The 22,742-nt window shown below is 43.8% G+C and overlaps 1 protein-coding gene across 1 annotated transcript; it reads right to left on the minus strand.

Annotated features, from left to right (window-relative positions):
- Positions 1-279: 279 nt before the first annotated feature.
- NIT2 (nitrilase family member 2) lies at positions 280-22,070 on the minus strand. Its single transcript, XM_074973356.1, has 10 exons — positions 21,980-22,070; positions 17,400-17,518; positions 14,052-14,172; positions 13,820-13,908; positions 10,785-10,878; positions 9,179-9,253; positions 7,003-7,081; positions 6,055-6,153; positions 3,329-3,384; positions 280-1,291 (listed from the first exon to the last, which is right to left on the minus strand). Exons 1-10 carry the CDS (start codon positions 22,005-22,007, stop codon positions 1,200-1,202), a joined length of 852 nt encoding a protein of 283 aa, XP_074829457.1. The 5' UTR covers positions 22,008-22,070; the 3' UTR covers positions 280-1,199.
- Positions 22,071-22,742: the final 672 nt, after the last annotated feature.

A 22,742-nucleotide genomic window follows, 5' to 3' on the forward strand; every position in this document is an offset into this window, starting at 1 on the left:
ATCTGCAATTTAAAACAAGCCCAATCATGCAATCCCTCCCCCCATGAGAGGGAATTCCACACCCAGAGGGGTGCAGGATCACACCCTCTATTAGGGCTACTGATCAGTGCTTTATTTGTACATTGCAAGGTGGTAAAATATTCCAGGAGCCATCTAAAGGCACAATCTTGTTTAACTGGAGTTTATTATAGCCTGTCAAAAGGATGCTGTACCACCACCACCAGGTTGCAGAAGAATCCATGCCAGCTCCTCTTGTTGCATTAAACACAAGCACCAGACTAGAATAATAGTGTGTTTAATATAAAGAACAGTGCAAAAATTAACTTGGTAGATACTGATGCTGAACACAGTTGCAAGGATCCTGCATAAAATGGCAGCCTTTGCCCAGCTCCCTCCCGCTCTGCAGCCAGCTAAGGGCTGACAGCAATAGGCTCCAGAGAGAACCTGAGGCAGGAAGACAGAAGCAAGTCCTAGAGAACTTCAAGGAGCAGCAAATGGTAGTAGGAAGGGATCCTCTATGCACGGGCTGGGATGCACAGGACAGAAAGAAAAGTCAGTTATTAATCTGATGCCTAGATACGACAGTGACAGGCACAGAAGAAACACCTTTGATTTTACATCATTGCATACAGAAAATATAACTTCGGTATATGTCAGTGGGGCGGTGTTAGCCATACCTCTGGACCACAAAGCAGTGGGTTCAAGCCTCATGGCAGGACTCACTCCTATCCAATACAGTTGAGATACTAAACCTTCAGTAATCGTTTGGGTAGAAACTAAAAGCGTCATGGCACTTTTCAGAAAGTGCAGGGTCCTGGCCAGCATTCCCCTCAGCTAGACAAGGTTCAGTGTTCAAAAGCTGCATGCAAAGCTATCGCTGAGTTGGGAGCCTAGTCTGCCACCAGTCTCTGCCCCAGCAGTAACTCATGGCTTTGTAAAGTACCAGGAAATAGCTAAAGTATGAAAGGAGAGAAAAGCCAGCTCACAAGCCACCTCTATTCAGCTTCACTTAGGGTTCATTTCAGAATTAGACCAGCATGTGCTTTTTTGCTTAACAGTATGGTATTGGATGCAAGGTCAGTTGTAGTTTGTCAAAATGATTATTTTACGGTCCTGTTCTGTCTGAAGATACAAGCAAATGTCAAAGGAGCTGCTCTCGAGCTGAGTTTTGAAGAGCATGGAGCTGTATGCATGAAGCCTCACTCTCTCTTTGCCTCTACGCTGTAAAGATCTGAGCGCTTTTGAGTATGAAGGGGGATTTGCTGGCGGATTTCTGCAAGCTTCTTCAGGTCTGTAAAAAGTGAAAAGTTAAATTGTTCAGACAAACTCCAGCTGATGCTTGGAAAAAAGCACGTGCACCACATTGTACACAAACATCCATGAGAAAGGGACTGTCCAGAGCTGGAGGAACTGAAAAAGGATTAGTGAGATTTTCAAACCTGCACGCGTTTGTGTACACCTGACTTGGGTGCATGAACACAGAGCTTGATGCTTATGCAAGGCAGGAGATATGTACATTATCTGACTTGTACAAGTCAGGTGAACAGGAACTTGTCTGAATGGGTTTGAACAATCTGGGCCTGTGCATTTCTGTGGATGGTCAATGGCTAGATCACAAAAACCATCATCACAACTGACGCTGTGACCCAAAAATCTCTCGGTGCCAACTGGCAGAGGGCATGGTGCAGAGAGTTTCACAGGGATCCCTGGGGTCAGATATATGCATAATAATTCACTAAAGAATGGCCTGTGGGGTTTCCACTCAGAGCCAGTAGCCATCATAATCACTGCAAAAGGCATGGACAGATAATACTTACGGAGTTGTGTCTATATTAAAAATTATGTTTGGAAGGCAGGTAACCAGGTGGTGACATGTCTAGGACAGGTTTCTTTAAAGCAGGGGGTAATATGCTTGTCCCTCTCGCTGGTCACGTATGTATTGAGCACCATATGTCTCACACTGGATGCCTGTTTGCATACTGAGCCAAATGCTGATCAAGAGATTGTGAAATCTTCAAGGGAGGAAATTTACAAAATAAGTCGGGGGGAAAGGGGGAGATCCGGTTTACCAGTAAGGCTTGTTCTGATACGTCTGGGGTGCAAACAGACATGCTGGATCCTTCACCGAGGCAGCAAACAGGCAGCGTGATTTGTATCACGAATGGAAGATCACAACCAACCCAGGCTGTAAAATGCTGGAAGGACTTTGCGTGAGCTTTGCTCTCCCGAAGACAGGAAAGTCTCCAGTTAAGTAAGTCTAGGTTCTAGAATCTGTGTTATGATTTTCTACGTAGCCATTTGTTTCCAATACTTCTAACTTGCTGCCACTTGAATTGCTGTGCTCGCACACTATACTTTGTTAAATAAACTTTTACTTGTTTTCACTATACATAAGTGCTGTGTGTTAAGCAGAGCAGTGATCGGAGGTGTAACTGATAAGTTGGGGTGCACTGCTTCTTTGGAAGTAGCGAAGCTGAATACTGCGAGTGTCCAGTGGGATAGGGCTGGACACTCTAGGGTGCCAGTGGGAGGGCCTGAGGGTGCCTATCCCAAACTCGTAGAGAGATAGCTGGGCCTACTTAGGCCTAGTGGGGAGTGCTTGTATTGCCTGTCGAGTTGCGGAGCTGTTCCCCGGCAGGCACAGATAAGGCTAGGCACCATATATAGTGGTCTTGGCAGAGAGGCTAAGGACTGAATGGCTCATGGAGACTGAACTCCCTCTGCCCCTAGAGGAGAGCCTTCCAGGTCGGTGTTGAGGCAGATTAGCAGGGTCTGGCATTGCTGCTACCCGTGTTATACCAGTTTCTGTGAATGACTAGAAGCCTTCAGTTTCTGAAGCTGAGGGCCGGCCATGAGGCTCTCACTTTTCACCAGAATGTCTTTAGAAACAGGAAAATAAAACTTGAACATACCACATCTAAGTGCATAGGGTCAGATGAGCCCAAGGATGCCCAGCTTACAGAGGGTTTTGGTCTGCTCAGCCCAGTTGTCCCCAAACTTCTTACTTCCTGTCCCCCCATGTTCACCTTCCCCGCCCCGCATTCTATGGGGCCACAGCTCTTGGAGGGGGGGACGCAGACAGGGGTAAGGGGGCTGAGGCTGGGGCTGGCAGCTGTGATCCTGGGTGCAGGGTCAGCAGCTGGGGCCAGGAGCTGAGCTGGGTGGCACTCCCTGCCCCACATGGCGGCTGGCCTGGGCCCCCTCAGTGCCCCCTAGGGGGGCGCACCCCACAGTTTGGGGACCTGTGGTTTAGCCTCACTTGACTCCAGTTTCTCTTTTCCTCTTTTTTTTGGTGGGGAAGAAAGAAAAAAAAAAACCAGTGGCTTACCTATATCTGTGTAGATAACAGTTTCCTCAGTGCCAGCTTTGGCTATGACTTCCCCCCTGCAAAATGAAATAATATTTATTTAGTATTTGTACTGCAGGAACACCTAGGAGCCCATCGGGGCCCCGGGCCCCATTGTGCTGGGTGTTGTACAAACACAGAACAAAAAGATGGTCCCTGCCCCCGCTAGTATACAATCTAAGAGTTAATCTAAGCACAAGGTCATGGTCACACCCACAAGTTCTCTTGGGACTGAGGGAGCCTGAAAAGTAGAATGTTTCCCATACTGTACAGCACTTTCAGATTCGAGCATACCACGGGCACTTGGTTTTAACTGAGAAACACGTAAAATGAATCTAAGTAATAAGACTGAGAAATTGGATCAGAAGATTTTTTTTTTAAAAATCAGCAAGCGTAATGGACACATTGCAAGTCATTCGGGAGTTGCAGTGCTTTATGAAGACTGCCCCTCATTAGATTCCCCTCCATAACTGTATCAGCACTTTGATGATTAACACTTGCCCTGAGTAGGTCTCAGCACTCCTGCATTCCTCACTATGTCATTCTGCACCACTACAGTGTCAGAGCAGACAGCAGGTTTTTGATCTCTCACTCCCAGAAGCCTCCTGGACATGGCACAAGACCTTAGGCAATCTCCCACAATCCACCACTTTAAGGAGCTGCAGGATAGGTACTTTGAAGAACATACCATTGCAACAGAGTAAAGTGGATGGATGTGTGCGAGCACCAAAACAGGATGGGTAGCATGAATGCATTGCACCACTTCAATTTGAAGTAAAAAAGAGTTCACATTTCAAAGGTTCAAGTTCTCTAGTAGAATAAGGCTGTACATAGCTCTTGTTAAGAAGGGATCCTCTGTAGATAAACCAGCATTGAATCTATACATCTAAAAGTACTTTATATGGAGAAAAAAATGTCTTTGCTACACAGGCAAAGTTTATCTGTAGGATCAGTTTAGCATCAGATATTCTCCAGCAGTACTGGCATCTGAAGAAGTGAGGTTTTTACCCACGAAAGCTTATGCTCAAATAAATTTGTTAGTCTTTAAGGTGCCACCGGACTCCTCGTTATTTTTGTGGATACAGACTAACACGGCTATCCCCTGATACTCCAGCTGTACTGCTCATGCTGGGGGTTGACTAGCTAGTAAGTCCTTCCCATCTCAGATTCTACTAGTGTGTTATTGCAAGGAACCAAGCAGGCATAGAGGGGTCTATTTTAAAGTCCGGATTAACAAACAAACATTACTGATCCTAGACACTTCTTTTTCACCATCTCTGCTGTTAGCTGCAAAGGCATTACTATGTGCTGAGTGAAAGGGCTGAGGCACCAACAATCAGATAAACAGGTTTCAGCTTTACACGAGAACTTAGAATGCAGTTTTCTAGCTGATGAGTAACATGAATGGAGTTAATTATTTGGAAGAAAAATGGTAATTATTGCCTAGAAAGATTCTTGGTTACATATTTTTCCTGATTTTACCCAAAGCTACTCAGGCTCATCGATGAAAATAACTGCTGCTTATGGAATACACTCTGAGCTATCTGGTCTACACCCTGCTAATTCTGTCTCAAAGATCAAGTTCATTTTATTCTTTGATTATGATGCCAAAGCCTTGTAAAGCTCTAGTTAAGGAGTTTCTAGTAGACAGCTCGCAAGGTGATTCAGCTTTGGAATTAACCACATAATACTCTGCACACAGTCCGACTTTTCTGAATGGTGGCTTGGTTTTTAATACTCTGTCTTATGCAGATAATTATCGTAAGTGTCACGTAAATGAGTAGATTTCTTGTGGAATGTGATGAGATAATCAACTTGAATATATTGTTTTATCCTTCCCAAGACTATGGTATATACTCAATTGTTTTTTACCTGGATCTTTATCTCTTCTCTTTAAATAAAATTAAAAATATCAAGCTAGTTAGAGAGTGGATGATGCAGAGTTCGATACACTGAGATTAGTTTTTAATCCAGGTAAAAAGCTTTCAAAGGGCCAACTGCAGCTCCAGTTATATTCAGAGGAAAACTTTAAACCTATTTGTTATTTGGATATTGATCATTCACCCAAACCCAGTTTGTTTGGTCTAAGCAGCCATGATCACATTGCGGTAAAAGGTTTGCTTCCTTTTAGCTTTAAAATATTTCTGCTGAGCAGTAATTTTATTTTTGTAGTCTTTTTGTTGCACTTTAACTGACAGCCAAGTTATATTTTCCCTTTGTTAGAAAAGGGCTGCATAAGCTCACAGGAAGTTAAATATTCTTACTATCCTGCTTTTAATGGCTATTTCACAATTCCACTGGGTATTAGCTTAAGGAACTAAGCTAATGACAGATTTCCTTAGATGGACACAAGAACAACTTGAAATCCAGTCTATGTTTTTTTAATGGTGAAGTAATCCCAGGTGCTTCACCTACCTCTGAATTCTTCAGACAATTTCTGTCTTTTTACAACCACATTTTATCTAAGTTTCTCCGTTCCTTTTTGCTATCTGAAAAACCCCCACAAAGAGCAAAGTGGCTATACATAAGGTGCTGTCAGATGCATAAAGTTAATGGTAAAAATAGAGTAGAGAACTGTGTGTCATTTTCAGTTAAAGGAATCTTAGATGATATTTTTAAGAGTAGGTAGAAACATTTTCAGACAGAAGTTTGACAGTATCCCTTAAAGTCTGGTTACCAGAAAAATTCAATTATTCTTCTCCATTTACCATGGGTTTACTACAGTGCTGTGTCCCCAGGCAACGTAAGATGCTTTCTCATCCCTAGCAGGAGATGCAGTAGCCACGTAGACTTGGTTATCAACCGCTCTGCATTCAAAGAAGGACAAGAAAAAATTACTGTCCACATCTTTGTACACCACAGATTCGCTGCATTTGAAAAAAACAATAAACAGAAGGGAAGGAAAAATTATGCCAAAGAGGTGATGTGGATTTTCCATCTTGCTGCATTTTAGGAAATACAAATAGCCAAAACCATAAATAACGTGAAGGTCAGCAAGGCAAAAATCCAGAGACTCAGGATGGGAGAAATCTCTATATGCCAAGTGGACCAGATTGAATGGCACAAAGCATTTAAGCTCCCATTAATGCCAATTTAAGTCCTTTGCTCAATAGGGATGGCTGGTTGAATCACACTCAGTCTGAATCCCAACCACTGCCTACATTTCAGGATCTAGACAATAACACAGGTGCCAACATGCCAACTAAGTGACTAAGCGGTGCTAGGATTCAGGAGATATGGGTTCTGTTCCTGACTTTCACTGACTCAGCATGATCTTGGGAAAAATCACAGCAAGCAACTCTTAGAATTAACCCCTTTCTCCCTCTCAGTGCCTCAAGCTTCCCCATCTGGGTTACCTCTCTGTGTAAAGCACTCGGAGGTGTACAGATGAAAAGTGCTTTCTCAGAGCTTGGTATCTGAGAGATTGGCCCAAAGGTGTTTATACCACGACTGAAGTATTAGAGTTTTCCCACTGATGGTGGGAATGATTTGGTGCTGTGTATGGCCTATCAGACATAAGGGAGTTAGGATAGAAAGAATCATGTGACACCAAAGCCCAGTTGTTTATTAAATAATACAGTTTAAAAACAAAATTCTGAGTCAGTTCAACAATCCCTTTCAGGAAGAGGAGGGAAAGGCTTTTATTTAGTTCTTACCGTCCTCTTTGCAGCAGTTCCCAGTGGGCTGGTCCAGTTGTCATATTAAAAGCCCCCGGATACACTAGCAGCTGGCAACCTTGGTTAAAAAAGAATGCCTCAGCATTATAAGATAACAAAAGAAGTGGTCATGGGGGAAGCATGGTTATCGCAGTTCAGAGCTGCAGTTTCCCTGCACCCCCACTGAAATATGCACAGTCAATCAGGTAAGTTGTGTCAGAGTGTAGTGGCTTTAGGAGTCAGCCAGCACAGGCTACCTGACCACTTCGATCACCACGAATCTGAATTGTACTTAGCTGTTAAAACTTGGCCCTCCTTCCAATAAAAGAGGGCAGCTGGTGTTTAGACACTCAAAACCAATGCTGCTCAGTGCTATATTTATTGCCAAGTAACAGGCAGGGATGGATGGTCTGAGCGACAGGCAATCTGGGCTTTAGTCCTCGCTTAGCTAAAGGCTTCCTGTGTGGCCTTGGGCAAGTAAGTTAATGTCTGCATGCCCTGGTTAACCCATCTGTAGGCAATACATCCTCTCAGGTGTGCTGTGAGGCTAAATCAAATCAATATTTTGAAAGTATTTTGAGACCCTCAGAGGGAAGGCACTAGAGAAATGTGGACTACTAGGGCTGATCCCAGCTGTCATGACTTGTTAACAAACCCAGTTCTCTCCTGTATGTAGCACAAAGCCCAACGTTCTTCCATCAGCTGCAGTCACCGTGGAGTGATATATTTTCTCATTTTTAAAATGCTTTGTAGGTCACTGGCCTTTAACTTCTACATTGTCTAAAGTTTGTAAGTTGCACGAGTCTAATTAAGGACAGGACAAGTCAGCTAAAAGCCATGACACAGTTGGGAAGTGTAGGGGGTATTGGCTCTTCATAGCAGCCTGGCAGCAGACTTGCTGCCTATCATCCTCTGGGAGCACTCCTCAGATATTATAACAGATGTGCCTTCCTCCAAGGATAGAATATTGTCCTCTTCAGATTTCCTGTACAGGATCCTCTCAGCTAACCTCAGTGCCTCCCCACCCTGGCAACCTCAAGATCCAGGACTATTCCTCTTTATCCTCACCTCTTCATGTGACCTGTTTCCTCCACATCCCTTTCAAAAGCCAGGCCAGGGAGGAATTGGTCCAGTTCACTGTGACTCAGTGAACTGGTATCTTTCTGTTGCAGCTGCCATCTTGTGCTCCAGAATCTAAGTTCTCCCTTAAAGAGGAGAAAGTCTCTTCTCCTTATGGTTGTGAAGAAAACCTTCATATTGTGCAGCAAATATCAGATGCTTGGACTCTGCAGACAGCCTAAAGCGACAGCCCAGAGACATGAACTGCCTGATTTATCTCAATGGGTCGATGATTCTGAAACCCAGTATTGACATTTTAAAATGGCAACATTATTAACTATTTCACTGCTCATCAAAGCATGCAAGAAAGGGAAGAGAGACCATTATATGAAGATGTGCATCACCCCTTTTATGTCATGAGTCATGCAGTCTTTTCACTCCCCTCCCCCAAATCTGGCTTTTGGAGGGTAGTTTGCAGCATGCGGGGAGGTAAAGCAGGACCAATTCCTCCTAAGAGTCCTGATTTGCCCTGCTTCCCCTAAGCCAGGAACTTTCCATCCTCCCCAGTAGCTGAGTGCCTGGTAATCAACCCTGGCACATAGCCGGGGGGGAAAAACAGTGTGGCTGGGCTGGGAGAGAAGAGGAAAGGAGAGGAAGTTCCTTTGAATGTATTTACTTAAAGACATCAGTATCCATAACAGGTTAGAATATGCAGAACCTCCACAAAGGGGTATGTATACGCACTTATACCAAGTAAACCACAGGGAATACTTTTGTGCACTGGCTCACAGGAATAGGTGCATGCATCAGTCTTTGATATTCTGATGTATTCATGTAGGAGCAGTGCCTCCCTACTGTCTCAATGAGAGACACTGCTCCTTTGACTAGCCAAGCAGATAGCTGTATTTTTGGACCAGAAGCTCATGAGCGCTATTCCTGATGCTATCTATGCAGTTTGTGGATAATCATGGGGTCTGACCCTATGTATGCAGCTGTGTATTGAACAGCAAGAAACACTTTTTCTGAAACAGTTCTGTATGGATGGGTCACCTCTCAATTAATGGCAAGCCCCTGCTGTACAAAATCTGGGCAAGTTTACTCAGCAACACTTCCTCACCTTTCTGTGCGTAGATCTGAGCAAGCTCAGCAAATCGGATGTCATAGCAGATCCCCAGTCCCACTTTACAGTATGCTGTTCCCAAAACAGAAGAGACACAAAGCAGAAGTCACTGTCATGCTGAATGCAGGAAGGGAATCTCAGGTCTCCATCCATCAATCACGACAGCTCCTGTACAATACTTTCCACCACAAAAAACGTGCACTGATTTTAGACATGTGTTTTCTTATCTGCAACCACTGTACCTGCAGTGAATTTCTGCAAGTGTTACCCAAGAAAGTGCACCAGTCTGAGAATTTTCTTTTTTAAAATGTGGATATTGTTAGTTATTTTATGGAGTAGAAAGAAGTCCCTGTCACATCGGCCTTATCAAGCAGCTATATCCACTAAAAGCTTGTCATGTTATGTCTCTGTCTGGTTTTATCGGTATCTTCTCAAAAATTATTGATCAACTTCTCAATGACGCACACAGATGGGAAAGAAAAACCACAAACTACATGCACTGAAACAACAACAAAGTTGTTGCTAAGAGATTTCTCCCATACACAACCCATTGTGCTGCAAGAAGATGACCACAGCCCAAGGGATATTTGATCATTTGGAGAGAGCTCAGTTAATGGGACAGGGTAATTTTGGTGGGGATTATAGCAAGTGCAAGCATCACCTAAGGCAGCAAGTCATCTTGGGAGTGGATATAAAACAAATCACATGGGACTTTCTGCTATGTTAACTGAAAATTTGAAATCTCCACTACCATGCCATCCTCACAGGATATAATTTGTCAGCTCTAGTCCAACACTTTGTTTATTTTTTTCAAAGACAACTTTTGGGTGTAATGAGGCCCATATAAATGACCTAAATAAAATGATTCCATTGTTCAAACTAATTTTGTAAAAACTGCCAGTATGTGCTATGGAAATACTGAGCACTCACAGAAAAGCTGCTTCAATAATTGCTTTTCTCATTCTTTCCATTCCAATTTGAGAGGAAATCTTACAGCAGTCTAGGCACCATCTGTGAACAGGCAACTGGGAATTATGGAACCAGAACTCCAAACCACAAGAGCAAAGCCAGGGCTCCACAAACCAACATCACTCCTGTGAGATACCACTGTATTTATAAATACAGATCATGGCATGTGTAACACTCCAAACGAGGCCCTACAAAAATAGAATTCACCCTTTTGTTCAACTAAAGTATAAGACTTCTAGTTACACAATATTACAACCATCATCTTTAATGAATGGAACCAACATGATACACGTCTATCGCTGCCCAGATCATTTTGTTTGGATGTTGCAGCTCTTTCCACCACCCTCTGTCTTTGTCTTTTTAAATCATAGGTTTGACTATGGGTAAACTTTTCAATAAGTGTCTGGGAGATTTAGGAGCCTAAGTCCCATTGACTCCCAATGAGACAGGCTCCTTAACTTGATAACAGGACTTTGATGCTTTTGAAAAATGCACTCTCTATCTTCCTCTGTTTGTCAAATGCGTAGCACACTGTGACATAAATACTACTACTCCGGTAAAACAATGTCAAGATGGTGGTTGCAGTCATTTTATTAGGGCCCATTAGAAAGATAACTGATTCTCTTATACTCACGAGTATCAAACACAGAGAAACTGTCCCCAGGGCTCAGAGTTTCTGACTCCTGGAACCGGATTTTCCCAGGAACGTTAATGTCAAATAAATGAATCTGTTTCAAAAATAACCCAAGACACTCCTTACAAATTATTCAGCACAATGATATTAACAAGGATTTCTCCCTACTGTGTATGAGCCTATGTTAAACTTATGGATCCTCTAGCCCAGTGGCTCTCAACCTTTCCAGACTGTACCCCTTTCAGGAGTCTGATTTGTCTTGTGTACCCCCAAGCTTCACCTCCCTTAAAATCTACTTGCTTACAAAATCAGACATAAAAATACAAGTGTCACAGCACACTATTACAAAAAAATTGCTTACTTTCTCATTTTACCATATAATTATAAAATAAACCAATTGGAATGTAAATATTGTACTTACATTTCAGTGTATGGTATATAGAGCGGTACAAACAAGTCATTGTATAAAACTGTAGTTTGTACTGACTTTGCTAATTCTTTTTATGTAGCCTGTTGTAAAACTAGGCAAATATCTAGATGAGTTGATGTACCCCCGGAAGACCTTTGCATAACCCCAAGGATACACACACCCCTTGTTGAGAACCAGGGCTCTAGCCTATTTTATTATCCTAGACCAGTGCCTTATCAGAATCACAATCAAATATTCTTTTAGATTGAATTAGTATTTTGGGACTGTGGCAAGATTTTTTAGTGCAAAAGCCTGTCCTGGATTTGTGTATACATTTCCTAAACTATTTGAAAAAACATCTATGCCTTTTAAACAATGTGCACAGTTAATCCATATGCCAGTTTTTAATACTGCTTACTAGATAAAATGAAGTCTTTGGTGTGATGCAGTAATAGAAACTATGTAAAACTAGCTAAAGACATAACAAATAATAAAGAACTCCTGTTGGGGCTCTCTAATTTCTTCATGAAAAGAGTCATTCAGAAATAGCATTAGGATTTTATCTACTCTGTTCATCATAGAAATGTAGGGCTAGAAGGGACATCTAGTCCATCCCTCCATGCTGAGGCCAGATTAAGTATACCTAGGCCAGGGGTTCTCAAACTTCATTGCACCGTGACCCCTTTCTGACAACAAAATTACTACACGAACCCTGGAGGGGGGACTGAAGCCTGAGTCCACCTGAGCCCCATTGCTCTGAGGGGGGAGCAAAGCCTGAGCCTCACTGCTCCAGGCAGGGGGGCCAAAGCTGAAGCTCAAGGGCTTCAGCTCCAGGCAGGGGGCCTGCAACCTTAGCCCCGCCACCCAGGGCTGAGGTCCTCAGGCTTTGGCTTCGGCCCTGGGCAGTGGGGCTCAGGCTTCAGCACCGGGCCTCAGCAAGTCTAAGCCAGTCCTGGCGACCCCATTCAAAGGGGGTCATGACCCACTTTGGGGTCCCAGCCCAGTTTGAGAACTGCTGACCTAGGCCATCCCCGACAAGTGTTTGTCTAACTTATTCTTAAAAATCTTCAAAGACGGGGATTCCATAACCTCCATAGGCAACCTGTTCCTCTATTTAACTATACTTATTAGTTTCTGTCCTCACTCATTTATACTAGACTAGATTAGATGAGCTACCTTCCAAAGGGATATGTACATATTAAAAGACACTTAAATTACCCTGACATTGAAGTTGTAAGTAAAATCTGAGACCTTGGTTCAAAGAGAAGGATAATTATGATAACATGGTCTTAACCCCGATCCTGCAAAACTTACCCAGGCAAGTAACTTTCCACAGTTAAGAAGTTCCATCAAACTCATTCTGACTAGTCACATGCACAAGTGATTGCAGGACTGGGGCTTTAGCCCCCAAAATCTTAGACCAATACTGCCTCTACCTAGCAAAAGGGGGGCCTCTTGGTGCTATGCTACACAGGTATTAAATAATAAAAAAATAACGGCCCAGTACAAGCTTCAACTCCCAGTACAAACCCAACTATACAAACATTCCCAACACCTACAAAAAAAATAATGACGAAAAGAAAATAACTTTAAAGTGACATCATCTAACGGGGTAGCCCAAGTGCAGCAGTTATGTTGTATTGGGCTACAGAATAGGTGAGTGGCTGAATCCTAGACCTAGCTGAACAGTGCCTAATTCAATCAAGTTCTGAATTACTGTTCAATGTGACAATGTTTGTGCGCCTCTTGTTATTCACTATTCATAAGAAAGCGATATTCTTCACACAAGTTTTTGGTCAATGGGTGTTCTTCAGACAAACACTTGTATTCTCATGGGAGCCAGGGTATCTGTGTGCAAACAAGGGGATCTATTATTTGCTATTGTCCTGTATAGAAAGTTTCTAACATCCAATCAGGGAGCAGACAATACACAAGTATGACTTGAGTGACCTATTGCTCACCACAGACAGCAGAGAGCGGAAGTGAACAGCTTGCGAACAACCCAGCAGATTAAATTTGTTGACAAACTCTTTGTAATTGTTCACCAAATAGTGAATAAGAACATAAAAATCCAAACTTCTATGAACACAAAAAAGGCTAAATTAATCCCCAAATCTATTTACAACAAACAGTTATAGTAATAGCAAAAATAGTGACAGCATGGGTTTGTAGATAGACAGAGCAATGGAATGAGAGGCAGGAGACAGAGTAAAATCCTGACCCCCATTGAAATCAATGGAAAGTTTGCCATTGACTTCAGTATGAACTCTAGTTCTAACACTGACTTGCCATGGCACACTGGGCAAGCTAATTAACCTTTCTGCCCCTCACCTACCTCATCTGTAAAACAAATATATTAACCCCCCCCTTTTAAAGTTCTTTTAGATCCTCAGATGAAAACTACATATATAATAATGAAATGATAGCACAATGTATTTTCATAACTACTACCTCTTTTGTTCTTCATATTCATTTGTGAAGTCTGTGGATGTTGGGTTCCTTTTAGAAACCTAGATGTAGACTTAAAAACAAAGCAGCTATCACTTCTGCACAACACAGCCAAATATCAGCCACAGCCAAATCAAGAAAAACCCACTGATAACAAAACGATTCTATCTTCTCTTACCTTTCTGTGCTTAGCCAACATAGCACCATCAGGTCCAAAAACAGTACAGGTGTTATACAACTTCCCAGCATCCTCCTCTGGAATGGATCCTTTATTAGGAAGAGAAGACAGATTTCCAACAATTACATATAGTGACAAACCAGCTACACAAATAAGCAAGCAATGCTTGTGCTGCTCCCAAACTAAGACCTGAATTTAAACTCAGAAGACAAACACTAACAAAAAAAGCTACCTCCAATGAGATAGATGCCACACTCTTTTGCAACTTCTGAGAGCTTCTGCGTGGATTCGCCAGGGATTTTCTCTGCATATTCAGGAAAATATTTAGTACTATAGGGAGAGTTAAAACATTCCTAGAAGTGGAAAACAAAGAAACAAAATTAAAATCTGAAAGCACTACTGGAAGGTGTGGCCTTTGAAACCTCTCTGTCTAGGTACTTAAATGGCCCTCATCAACATAATATCTGAAGGCCTATGAGGTTACTCATAAGCTAATATACAGGCCAGAGGAAGATTAACAATTGGCACCATCTCTGAACAATTTTGCACTGGAAACTGAAGAGATACCACTAGCTCATTTAACAAAGGCCAAACAGATGGCAACAATTTCTGCATATTTCCCAATCTGGTAACAATTTGAATCAGCAACCTTGAGTTGAAATATCCATCTCCTGTTACTGTTACTCTGAGCTATCTGGTCCCCCCAGTGGCTAGTTTGAAAAGTTATGGTTGAAGACCCCATCAGCACTGTGGAATTTGTGGCTGTGCATAGCCCACGTTCTAAAGAGTGCTTTTACAAACACAAGTTATTTTCTAAGGTGTTTTTCCTTCCTCTAGGTCTTCCAAAGCAATCTGTTAAATACTATTTGCCCAGCAAGCTGTGTCCTTAGTCCATCGCTAAGATTTACTGTCAGCCAGAGAGAGAGGTATGTACCCTTTGGTTAGTTGGACCAAGTTTCTGCTCTCCTTTGACCTCCAATGACTGGAAGTTGAAACTAGAAAAATTCAAATTGGAAACAAGGTACAAATTCTTAACACTTAGGGTAAATTAATCACTGGGAAAGCTGCCCAAGGATTGTGCTAGATTCTCCAGCACTTGAGGTCTTCAGGTCAAGACTGGAATGTCCTTCTAAAATTTTGTCACATATATATGAATGCTGAAGTCACCAATCTAGAAAATTCACACATTATGTAGCTTCACGCAGGAATCACTGTGTGAAGTTCTATGTCTATGTAGGTGGTCAGACTAGATGAACATCGTGGTCTCTTCTGGCCTTAACAATCTGTGACTCTAGAGAGTAACTTTTTAAAAAAAAAGCTGAGACTGTGGAGAGCAATTCAAATGTCTGTCCATGCCCCACTCCCGATACCCAATTTGGAAAACGCTGGACTAGATTATCACAGTGGTCACTTCCAGCCTTAAAACCCACGAGCCAACACTGGACTAATTGTTGTACAACCCAACCCTTTTTTCCCTCATTGCTGATTCCTCCTTGGATAGCAGATCTTTACTATTATATTAATATTATCAACCCAACTAGTGCTGCTAGGGCAACAAGAATCAAAGCACCAGAATGAGGAGCTGAGTAACACAGGAGCTACATACCGGTGAGAATGGGATAAGTTATAGGGTTATACAATAAATCAATGCTGTAACAAAACTGCAACAGCTGCAGCTGTATTTAAATTTTTAATATTTATTTATAAATATTATTACTTGATTTTGGCCTCGACATTTCTCTGTTCAGGACTGAAAGAGAAAAAAGTTAACAAGCAGTCAATGTGTAATGAGACCAGTGGCCCTCTCCCCACAAAGTCAAACGTTTTATGCCACGTGGCAAACAGCCCAATGCAGCTCTAAAGTCCACTAGAAGGGGTGTTGGACTGATGAAAGTGGTCTTGATGTGTAAGCACGAGACTGGGAGTCAGCCATCAGTGCCGGGCCCAGCTCTGCACAGAATTACTATGTGAACCTGAGACAGTCCCTTCAGCTCTCTGTGTACCAGTTTCCCCATCTGTGTAAAATGAAGAAAAAAAAAAATGGTGAGGGAATAATATGTTTTGCCTACGTCCCAGTGGTACCATGAGGCTTAATTCAATTACATTTGTACAGTGCTTTGGAATTTTCAGACACAACTGATGAGCAATTCAAGGCCAGCTCTACACAACAAATCTATATCGGTAGAACTACATTGCTCAGGAGTGTGAAAAATCCACGCCCTTGAGCGACACAATTATACTGACCTAACCCCCCCCCCCATATAGACAGTGGTATGTCAACAGCAGAGCTTCTCCCATCGACATAGCTACTGCCTTTTGGGGAGGTGGATTAACTCTGTCAACAGGAGATGCTCTCCCGTCGACGTAGTAGCATCTTCACGTAGTGCTATGGCAGTGCAGATGCACCAGGGCAGCTACACTGCTATAGCACTTTACGGGAAGACAAGCCCACAGTGAGCTATGCTCTCTGACACCTTCACTTTAAAGAAATTAATCTGGTGGTCTTAGCATTTGCACACATGCAAAACTAGCCAACATTTGGTAAACTCAGTGTAGGAGGCCAAGTACAGCAAAATCAAAGGTCGCATTTGTTATGTGAGAGCTGCATTGGCACAACTGAGCAGGGAAGTTTGCCTGTAACACTTACTCTCCCAATAATAGGAGAGCTAAACGTTTCCAATCAAAAAGTTAGATTTAGAGTCCACTCTGCCAAGAACTTCGTACTGTTGAGTCATGCGTTCATTGCCCAGCAGAGGATTAACACATAGGCCTTGTAAGAGAAAAAAGCTCATAGATGCATTAGAAAAGTCACTGCTGCAAGTGCTGTCCCTTAGGCTATATCCACACTCAGCCTATGTCGGCATAACTTACGTCGATCAGGGGTGTGAATAAACTACCCCCCGAGCGACGTAAGTTACACTGACATAAACGCTTGTTTGCACAATGGGAGAGCTTCTCTTACTGACATAGCTTCTGCCACTCAAAGAGATGGGTTTTTTTATGCTGACGGGAAAGCTCTCTCCCATCGGCAACAGCCGCTGCAGCGCTGTATATATAGACATGGCCTTAGGTGAGGAACAAAAGAAGGCAAAAGGACGGGTAAGAGGATACAAATTAGAAAGATCAGGAGCCATTAGTAGGTTTTAAGGAAATCATGACCCCACCCATGGAGACCAACCACAAAAAAAGAGTTCAAGCATAGGAAGGTGAAATATCTGGATCAGAACACATTTCCCTAGATGAATGCAAGTCTCAAAACCTATTTTTAACTGTATATTCTTCCTGGGAGCAAACACAGCTCTCATGTTTTAAAAGGCATTTTTTGTATGAATGTTAGGGCCAGGAAATTCTGCAACTAAAGAGCCATAAGAAAGATCTGAATCCATTTGGTTTCTGGGGATTAGGTCACTTTAGGGGATTAGGTCACTTTAACTACATTGCTCAAGGGGGTGGATTTTTCACACCCCATAGAAACGTAGCTGAGTTGACCTAACTTTTTAGTGCAGAGTTGGCCCAAGAAAAACAGGTGTCTGTGGGGGTGTGTGGCATAGTAGTTTGAGGAGATTTGGTCAATACTCACAGGCAGAGCCACAACTTTTGCTCCTTGTGCTGTTGCTTTTCTTATCAAGCCACAAGCTTTGTTCAGATTATCTGATTTGACAGTAGATACATGAAGTTGGATTAGTGCCAGACGGAAGTCTAAAGACAGAGAAGACAAATAATTAGCCAATGCAGCTTTGCTAAAACACTTCTAAATTAGAGCTTTTAAAAAGGAGTTGAACAAATAATAAAATTTGCACCTATCCTGATGTACTTAATTACTACACAGACCACTTCCAAATAAGTGTGGGGAGGATCCTGCAGCTGCCTCTGGAGATACCACTGTACCAAGAGAAGTCATGCATGTGAGTGGCAACCAGCTCTTCCAATAGGTAGGACCTGCATAGCACCAAGACTTCTGTCAGTTTAACAACCATAAACTCAAATGTTAATTCAAACTGGACAGACCTGTAGGAAGGAAACCCACTAAACACCGGACCACGCTCTGTCCAAGTTCTCAGGCAAAATCCTGTATAAGGAACGGGGAGCTTTTAAGTGCATGAGTCCAAAAATGATAGTTTAATAGTGTTTGCAGTGTTGCTATAGCCATGTCAGTCCCAGGATGAGAGAGACAAGGTGGGTGAGGAAATATCTTTTATTGGACCAACTTCTGCTGGTGAAAGAGACAAGCTTTCAAGTGCCACAGAGCTCTTCTTCAGGTACAGGAAAGTTACACATATTGCAAGAAATCATTCAAAATGAAGTGGGCAATTGTTTCTTGCAACATGTGTTAACTTCTTATGCTTAACAATCTGTTCCACCTTGTATTTAGCTCTGACACTCTGAGTACCTTTCCCAGACCTGAAGAAAAGCTCAGTGGAGCCTGAAAGCTTGTCTCTCTCACCAATAGAAGTTGGTCCAATAAAAGATATTACCTCACCTGTCTTGTCTCTTTCAGTTTAGCAGTGGTCAGATGCCAGTCCTAATGGTGTTTTTCTTGTCTTTTCTATCCATTTCACAACCATTGGTCTCTTCTGAGTCTGCTTCTTCCCTCCCAACCTACCTCCTCTGCTTAAGAATTACCTTTTCGGAACATGTCAACTGAACTGGCATTGTATACCATAGGGCAGAGATAGTGAACCCATATTTTGGGCTAAGCACAAAGTCTTATACAAAATTAATGGCTTTCTTTCCCCCTCTCATCCTTGGCAAAATTAATGTAAAAACATATCTAACAGTAAAGATAACACATTTACAATTCAGTTACACTCCTGTCAAGACAGAAGATTGACCCAGGAGTCACACAGCAATGTTAGTTTGTGTAGTGGGCAAGCAAAACTGTGCTTGTTTGAACTTCTACTAGATGACACCTTAACAGGGTCCTCTGAATGATGTGGGTTAGCAGACTTTTATTTACTGTGCTTTTTTCTAGTCCAGCAGAAACTCCACAAAGCCAGTCCTTAATCAAGTGTTATGCAGAGTTCATTAGCTTTCTTTAGAATTCCTTCCACCATTAGCTTGAGTCTCAGAACAACTCAGGCTTCAGAAAAACGTTTTTCCAGCCTACTGACAATAAAAATGCCCATAGACATTGAAAGGAAATAGACCAGAACCGGGAGAAGAAAAATACCTCAAAGAACTGCCTCCCACCCCCTCCATCCCCACAGTGGAAGATAAGTACAGGGTCAGGAAAGAGCAATGATAAACCTCACTTCAAAAAGGTGAGAGAGAGCAAAAACTGGTCCCAGAGAAGAGAGAACTGGGCCAAGAAGAGTCAGGCCTGGTCTACACGTAAAACTTAGGTCACCCTAGCTACATTGCTCAGAGATGTGAAAAACTGACACCCCTGAAAGACATAGTTAAGCTGACCTAAGCCGTGGTATAGATACTGGCCTGGTCTACACCTAAAACTTAGGTTGATCTAGCTACAACACTCAGGCCCCTGTGCCACATAGGCCATGTCTACACGAGCGCTTATGTTGGCAAAACTTTTGTCGCTCAGGAGGGTGAAAAACACGCCCGTGAGTGACATAAGTTTTGCCAGCATAAGCGCTCGTGTGCACAGTGCTATGTCGGCGGGAGGCACTCTCGTTGAACTGGCGTTATGTTGATGGAAGAGCTCTCATCGGCATAACATGGCTACACATGCGCGCTTACATCAGCACAGCTATATTGGTACTGCTGTAAGCCTGTAAGCATAGACATGGCCTTACTTAGGTCGAACTAACCCCCACTGTAGATGCAGCTAGGCTGACCAAAGAATTTTTCCATTGACCTAGGTGGTGTCTCTTGGAGAGGTGGATTTGTTACAGTGATGGAAAAACCTCTTTTGTCGCTATAGTAAGTATCTACGCTACAGAGGCAGAGCTCAGGCAGTGCTGCTACTGAAATGCTTGTAGTATAGACATACCCACACTTAGGTCAACAGAAGAATTCTTAGGGGGTGGATTTACTACAGCAAGAGAAAAACCCTGTCACTGCAGCAAGTGTCTATGCTACCATGGTGTACCTGCAGCTGTGCTGCTTGTAAAATGTAACATATCTTCAGTCAAAGACCTTCTTCCACCTTCAGTCACGCATTACTAGCCAAGCTCATTAGTGCTAAAGGTCAAGCAAATGATAAAATCCTCACTATGTCACAGTTCACACTGGAGGCTGTTTTAATATTTGTTTTACTGAGTAAATAAAACTTCACTGGAATTTTAAACACACAGGAACGCATCCGACCTCAGAGTCTGTTTAACAATGGCAAGAATTTGTGGTGTTCTAAACTCCTCTCCCTTCCTCTGAAAATTCAGAAAACAATTTTAGAAAATTTGCTCACTGAAATAAAAACAGACTTTATACCTCAACATAATCTCAATTATTCAGACAGAATAACAGAGAGAGCAAGAGCGTGCACAGTGCAGAAATTGAATAGCCTGGCATGGTGTTTAAATGCCAAACTGTGAAACATTGGGCAAGTCACTTGAGTTAACCTTTCTGTGCCCTCAGTTTCTCAGTTTGTGAAATGGGGATAATAAAGCTTACCCACCTCACTATGAGTTATGAGAGTTCATAAATTAATGTTCTTAAGCATATTAAGATCTTTAGATGGAAGACTAATAGAAGTACAGACAATTATATTAATTTTCTAGGTCTGCTTCTAGTATGTCCTGGCATCTACAGAAAATACACCAAAAGAAATCATAAGGGATGGATTCAGGTCTCCAGGCATGCAGACTGCTCAGCTGATGGCACAAGCCAACCCTGCTTCATCTTTGCATCACTACAAAGCATCCTTCAGCTTTATGAAATATCAGAAGCTAAACAAATTGGAGACCAAGTCTTTGAAAACACGTCATGTTCAGAACTACCAATATATAGCCCAATAACCTTCTACCACTCTGTTGCTAAGTGCAGAATGCACAAGCCTGCTTAATCCTGTGCGCCTTTAATATTTCACAAACCTTAGTTTAACAGTCTGTGAAATGGTTTGAAGGCTTAAAATTATCAATATCTAACACACCCGATCAGATTATCAGATGATCTAGTTCAGGATCCTGCCTTTGGCAGCATCCAACATCCCAGACAACTGAAAGTAAAAAATAAGAACTTGGTGTGTGAGGACGAGAACACAATGAGACTCAAGTAGATTATAGACTCTCAGACCCACTTTCCCCCTCCCACCACGTAGCTGACTGTGGTCTACCAGGAGAGAAGAGAGGAGAGGAAAAAAGTACCAAAGACGGCAGGCTGGGAGACAGATCGGGCAGGTGCTGGAGCAGGAAGCCAGGAGCCCCATGGGGGGGGGAAGGAAAGGAGGTTGGTGGGGGAAGCAGGCAGAGAGCCAGATGCTGTTGGGGTGCAGAAAGCCAGGATCCCCATGGGGGGGAGAGGTTGGGGGGCAGGGGGGGAGGTGCTGTTGGGGCACAGAAAGCCAGGAGCCCCATGGGGGGGGAAAGAGGTTGGGGGGCAGAGGGAGGGTGCTGTTGGGGCGCAGAAAGCCAGGATCCCCATGGGGAGGAAGAGGTTGGGGGGCAGGGGGGGAGGTGCTGTTGGGGCACAGAAAGCCAAGAGCCCCATGGGGGGGAAAGAGGTTGGGGGGCAGAGGGAGGGTGCTGTTGGGGCACAGAAAGCCAGGAGCCCCATGGGGGGGGAAGAGGTTGGGGGGCAGAAGGAAGGTGCTGTTGGGGCACAGAAAGCCAGGATCCCCATGGGGAGGAAGAGGTTGGGGGGCAGGGGGGGAGGTACTGTTGGGGCACAGAAAGCCAGGAGCCCCATGGGGGGGGGAAGAGGTTGGGGGGCAGAAGGAGGGTGCTGTTGGGGCGCAGAAAGCCAGGAGCCTCATGGGGGGAGCAGAGGGGGAGGTGGTGTGGGGGAGCAGGAAGCCAGGAGCCCCATGGGGGAAGGAGATTGGGGGGCAGCAGGCAGATTTACATGTATTCCCCCTCCCAGAGGCAGCCAAGCCCCCTGGGCCGTGCGGGGGGAAGGGAACCCAATATTACAGGCACACGCAGGAAGCGCCCCCGCCCCTACGCCTCCGGGGTGGGAGCTGCTCTTGGAGACCCCTCTCCCCGCGCACGCGCACTCAGGCGCGGCGCAGTCGGCCCCCCTGCCCCACGAAGGAGAGTCACTCACTGGCCATGGCTCCTCGCGCCGCCAGCATCTCAGCCCCAGGCCAACCCAGCCTCAGCTGACAGACCCACGAGGGGGCGCATGCGCAATGGAAACGATCGCACCTGGGGCCTGCTGGGAGTTGTAGTTCTGTTGCGCGCAGCCACGTCCTCTGCTCCGGAGGGCAGGAGTTGCGGGTAAAGAAAAGGGGTGCGAGGCTGCCCTGTTCTGTGCCCCTCATGGTGCTGGGGAATTAGGGCAGGGCACCTGTGAGCGCAGGCACATCCTTCCCTGAGGGCAAGGACAACAGCAATATGCTCTCCCCCAACACACTGGCCTCCTGGAAACAACCTCACTTCACTTGGACCTACTGCTCACTCCCACCTTGAAATATGAAATCGACCACATGGGAAGCGGCCATAGAAGAGGCACTGTGGACTAACAAGCAATTTGAAACGTTCCAGCCAGATTGTAGCAAACGGTCCCAGGCCATTTGGGACTTTAAGGCAGAGAGAGATTAAGTGATTAGTTCATACCCTTATACCACTGCTGTGAGAGAGCCACGCATGGGAAAACTGAGGAAACAGCACTGCCCCCACCAAGGGAATCCACATGATGATCTCTAAAAGAAAAGGAGGACTTGTGGCACCTTAGAGACTAACCAATTTATTTGAGCATGAGCTTTCGTGAGCTACAGCTCACTTCATCGGATGCATACTGTGGAAATTGCAGAATACATTATTATATACACAGACACCATGAAACAATACCTCCTCCCACCCCACTC

The sequence above is a fragment of the Natator depressus genome, chromosome 1 (assembly GCF_965152275.1).
Source record: "Natator depressus isolate rNatDep1 chromosome 1, rNatDep2.hap1, whole genome shotgun sequence".
Lineage (NCBI taxonomy): Eukaryota > Metazoa > Chordata > Testudines > Cheloniidae > Natator > Natator depressus.

Coding starts and splice junctions, on each gene's coding strand:
- NIT2 (XM_074973356.1), bottom strand. CDS start 22,007: ATGCTGGCGGCGCGAGGAGCCATGGCCA. Junction 13,909..14,051: donor TGGCATCTATCTCATTGGAG/GTAGCTTTTTTT, acceptor TTCCTAATAAAG/GATCCATTCCAGAGGAGGAT. Junction 9,254..10,784: donor TTTCTCTGTGTTTGATACTC/GTGAGTATAAGA, acceptor TTTTGGGAACAG/CATACTGTAAAGTGGGACTG.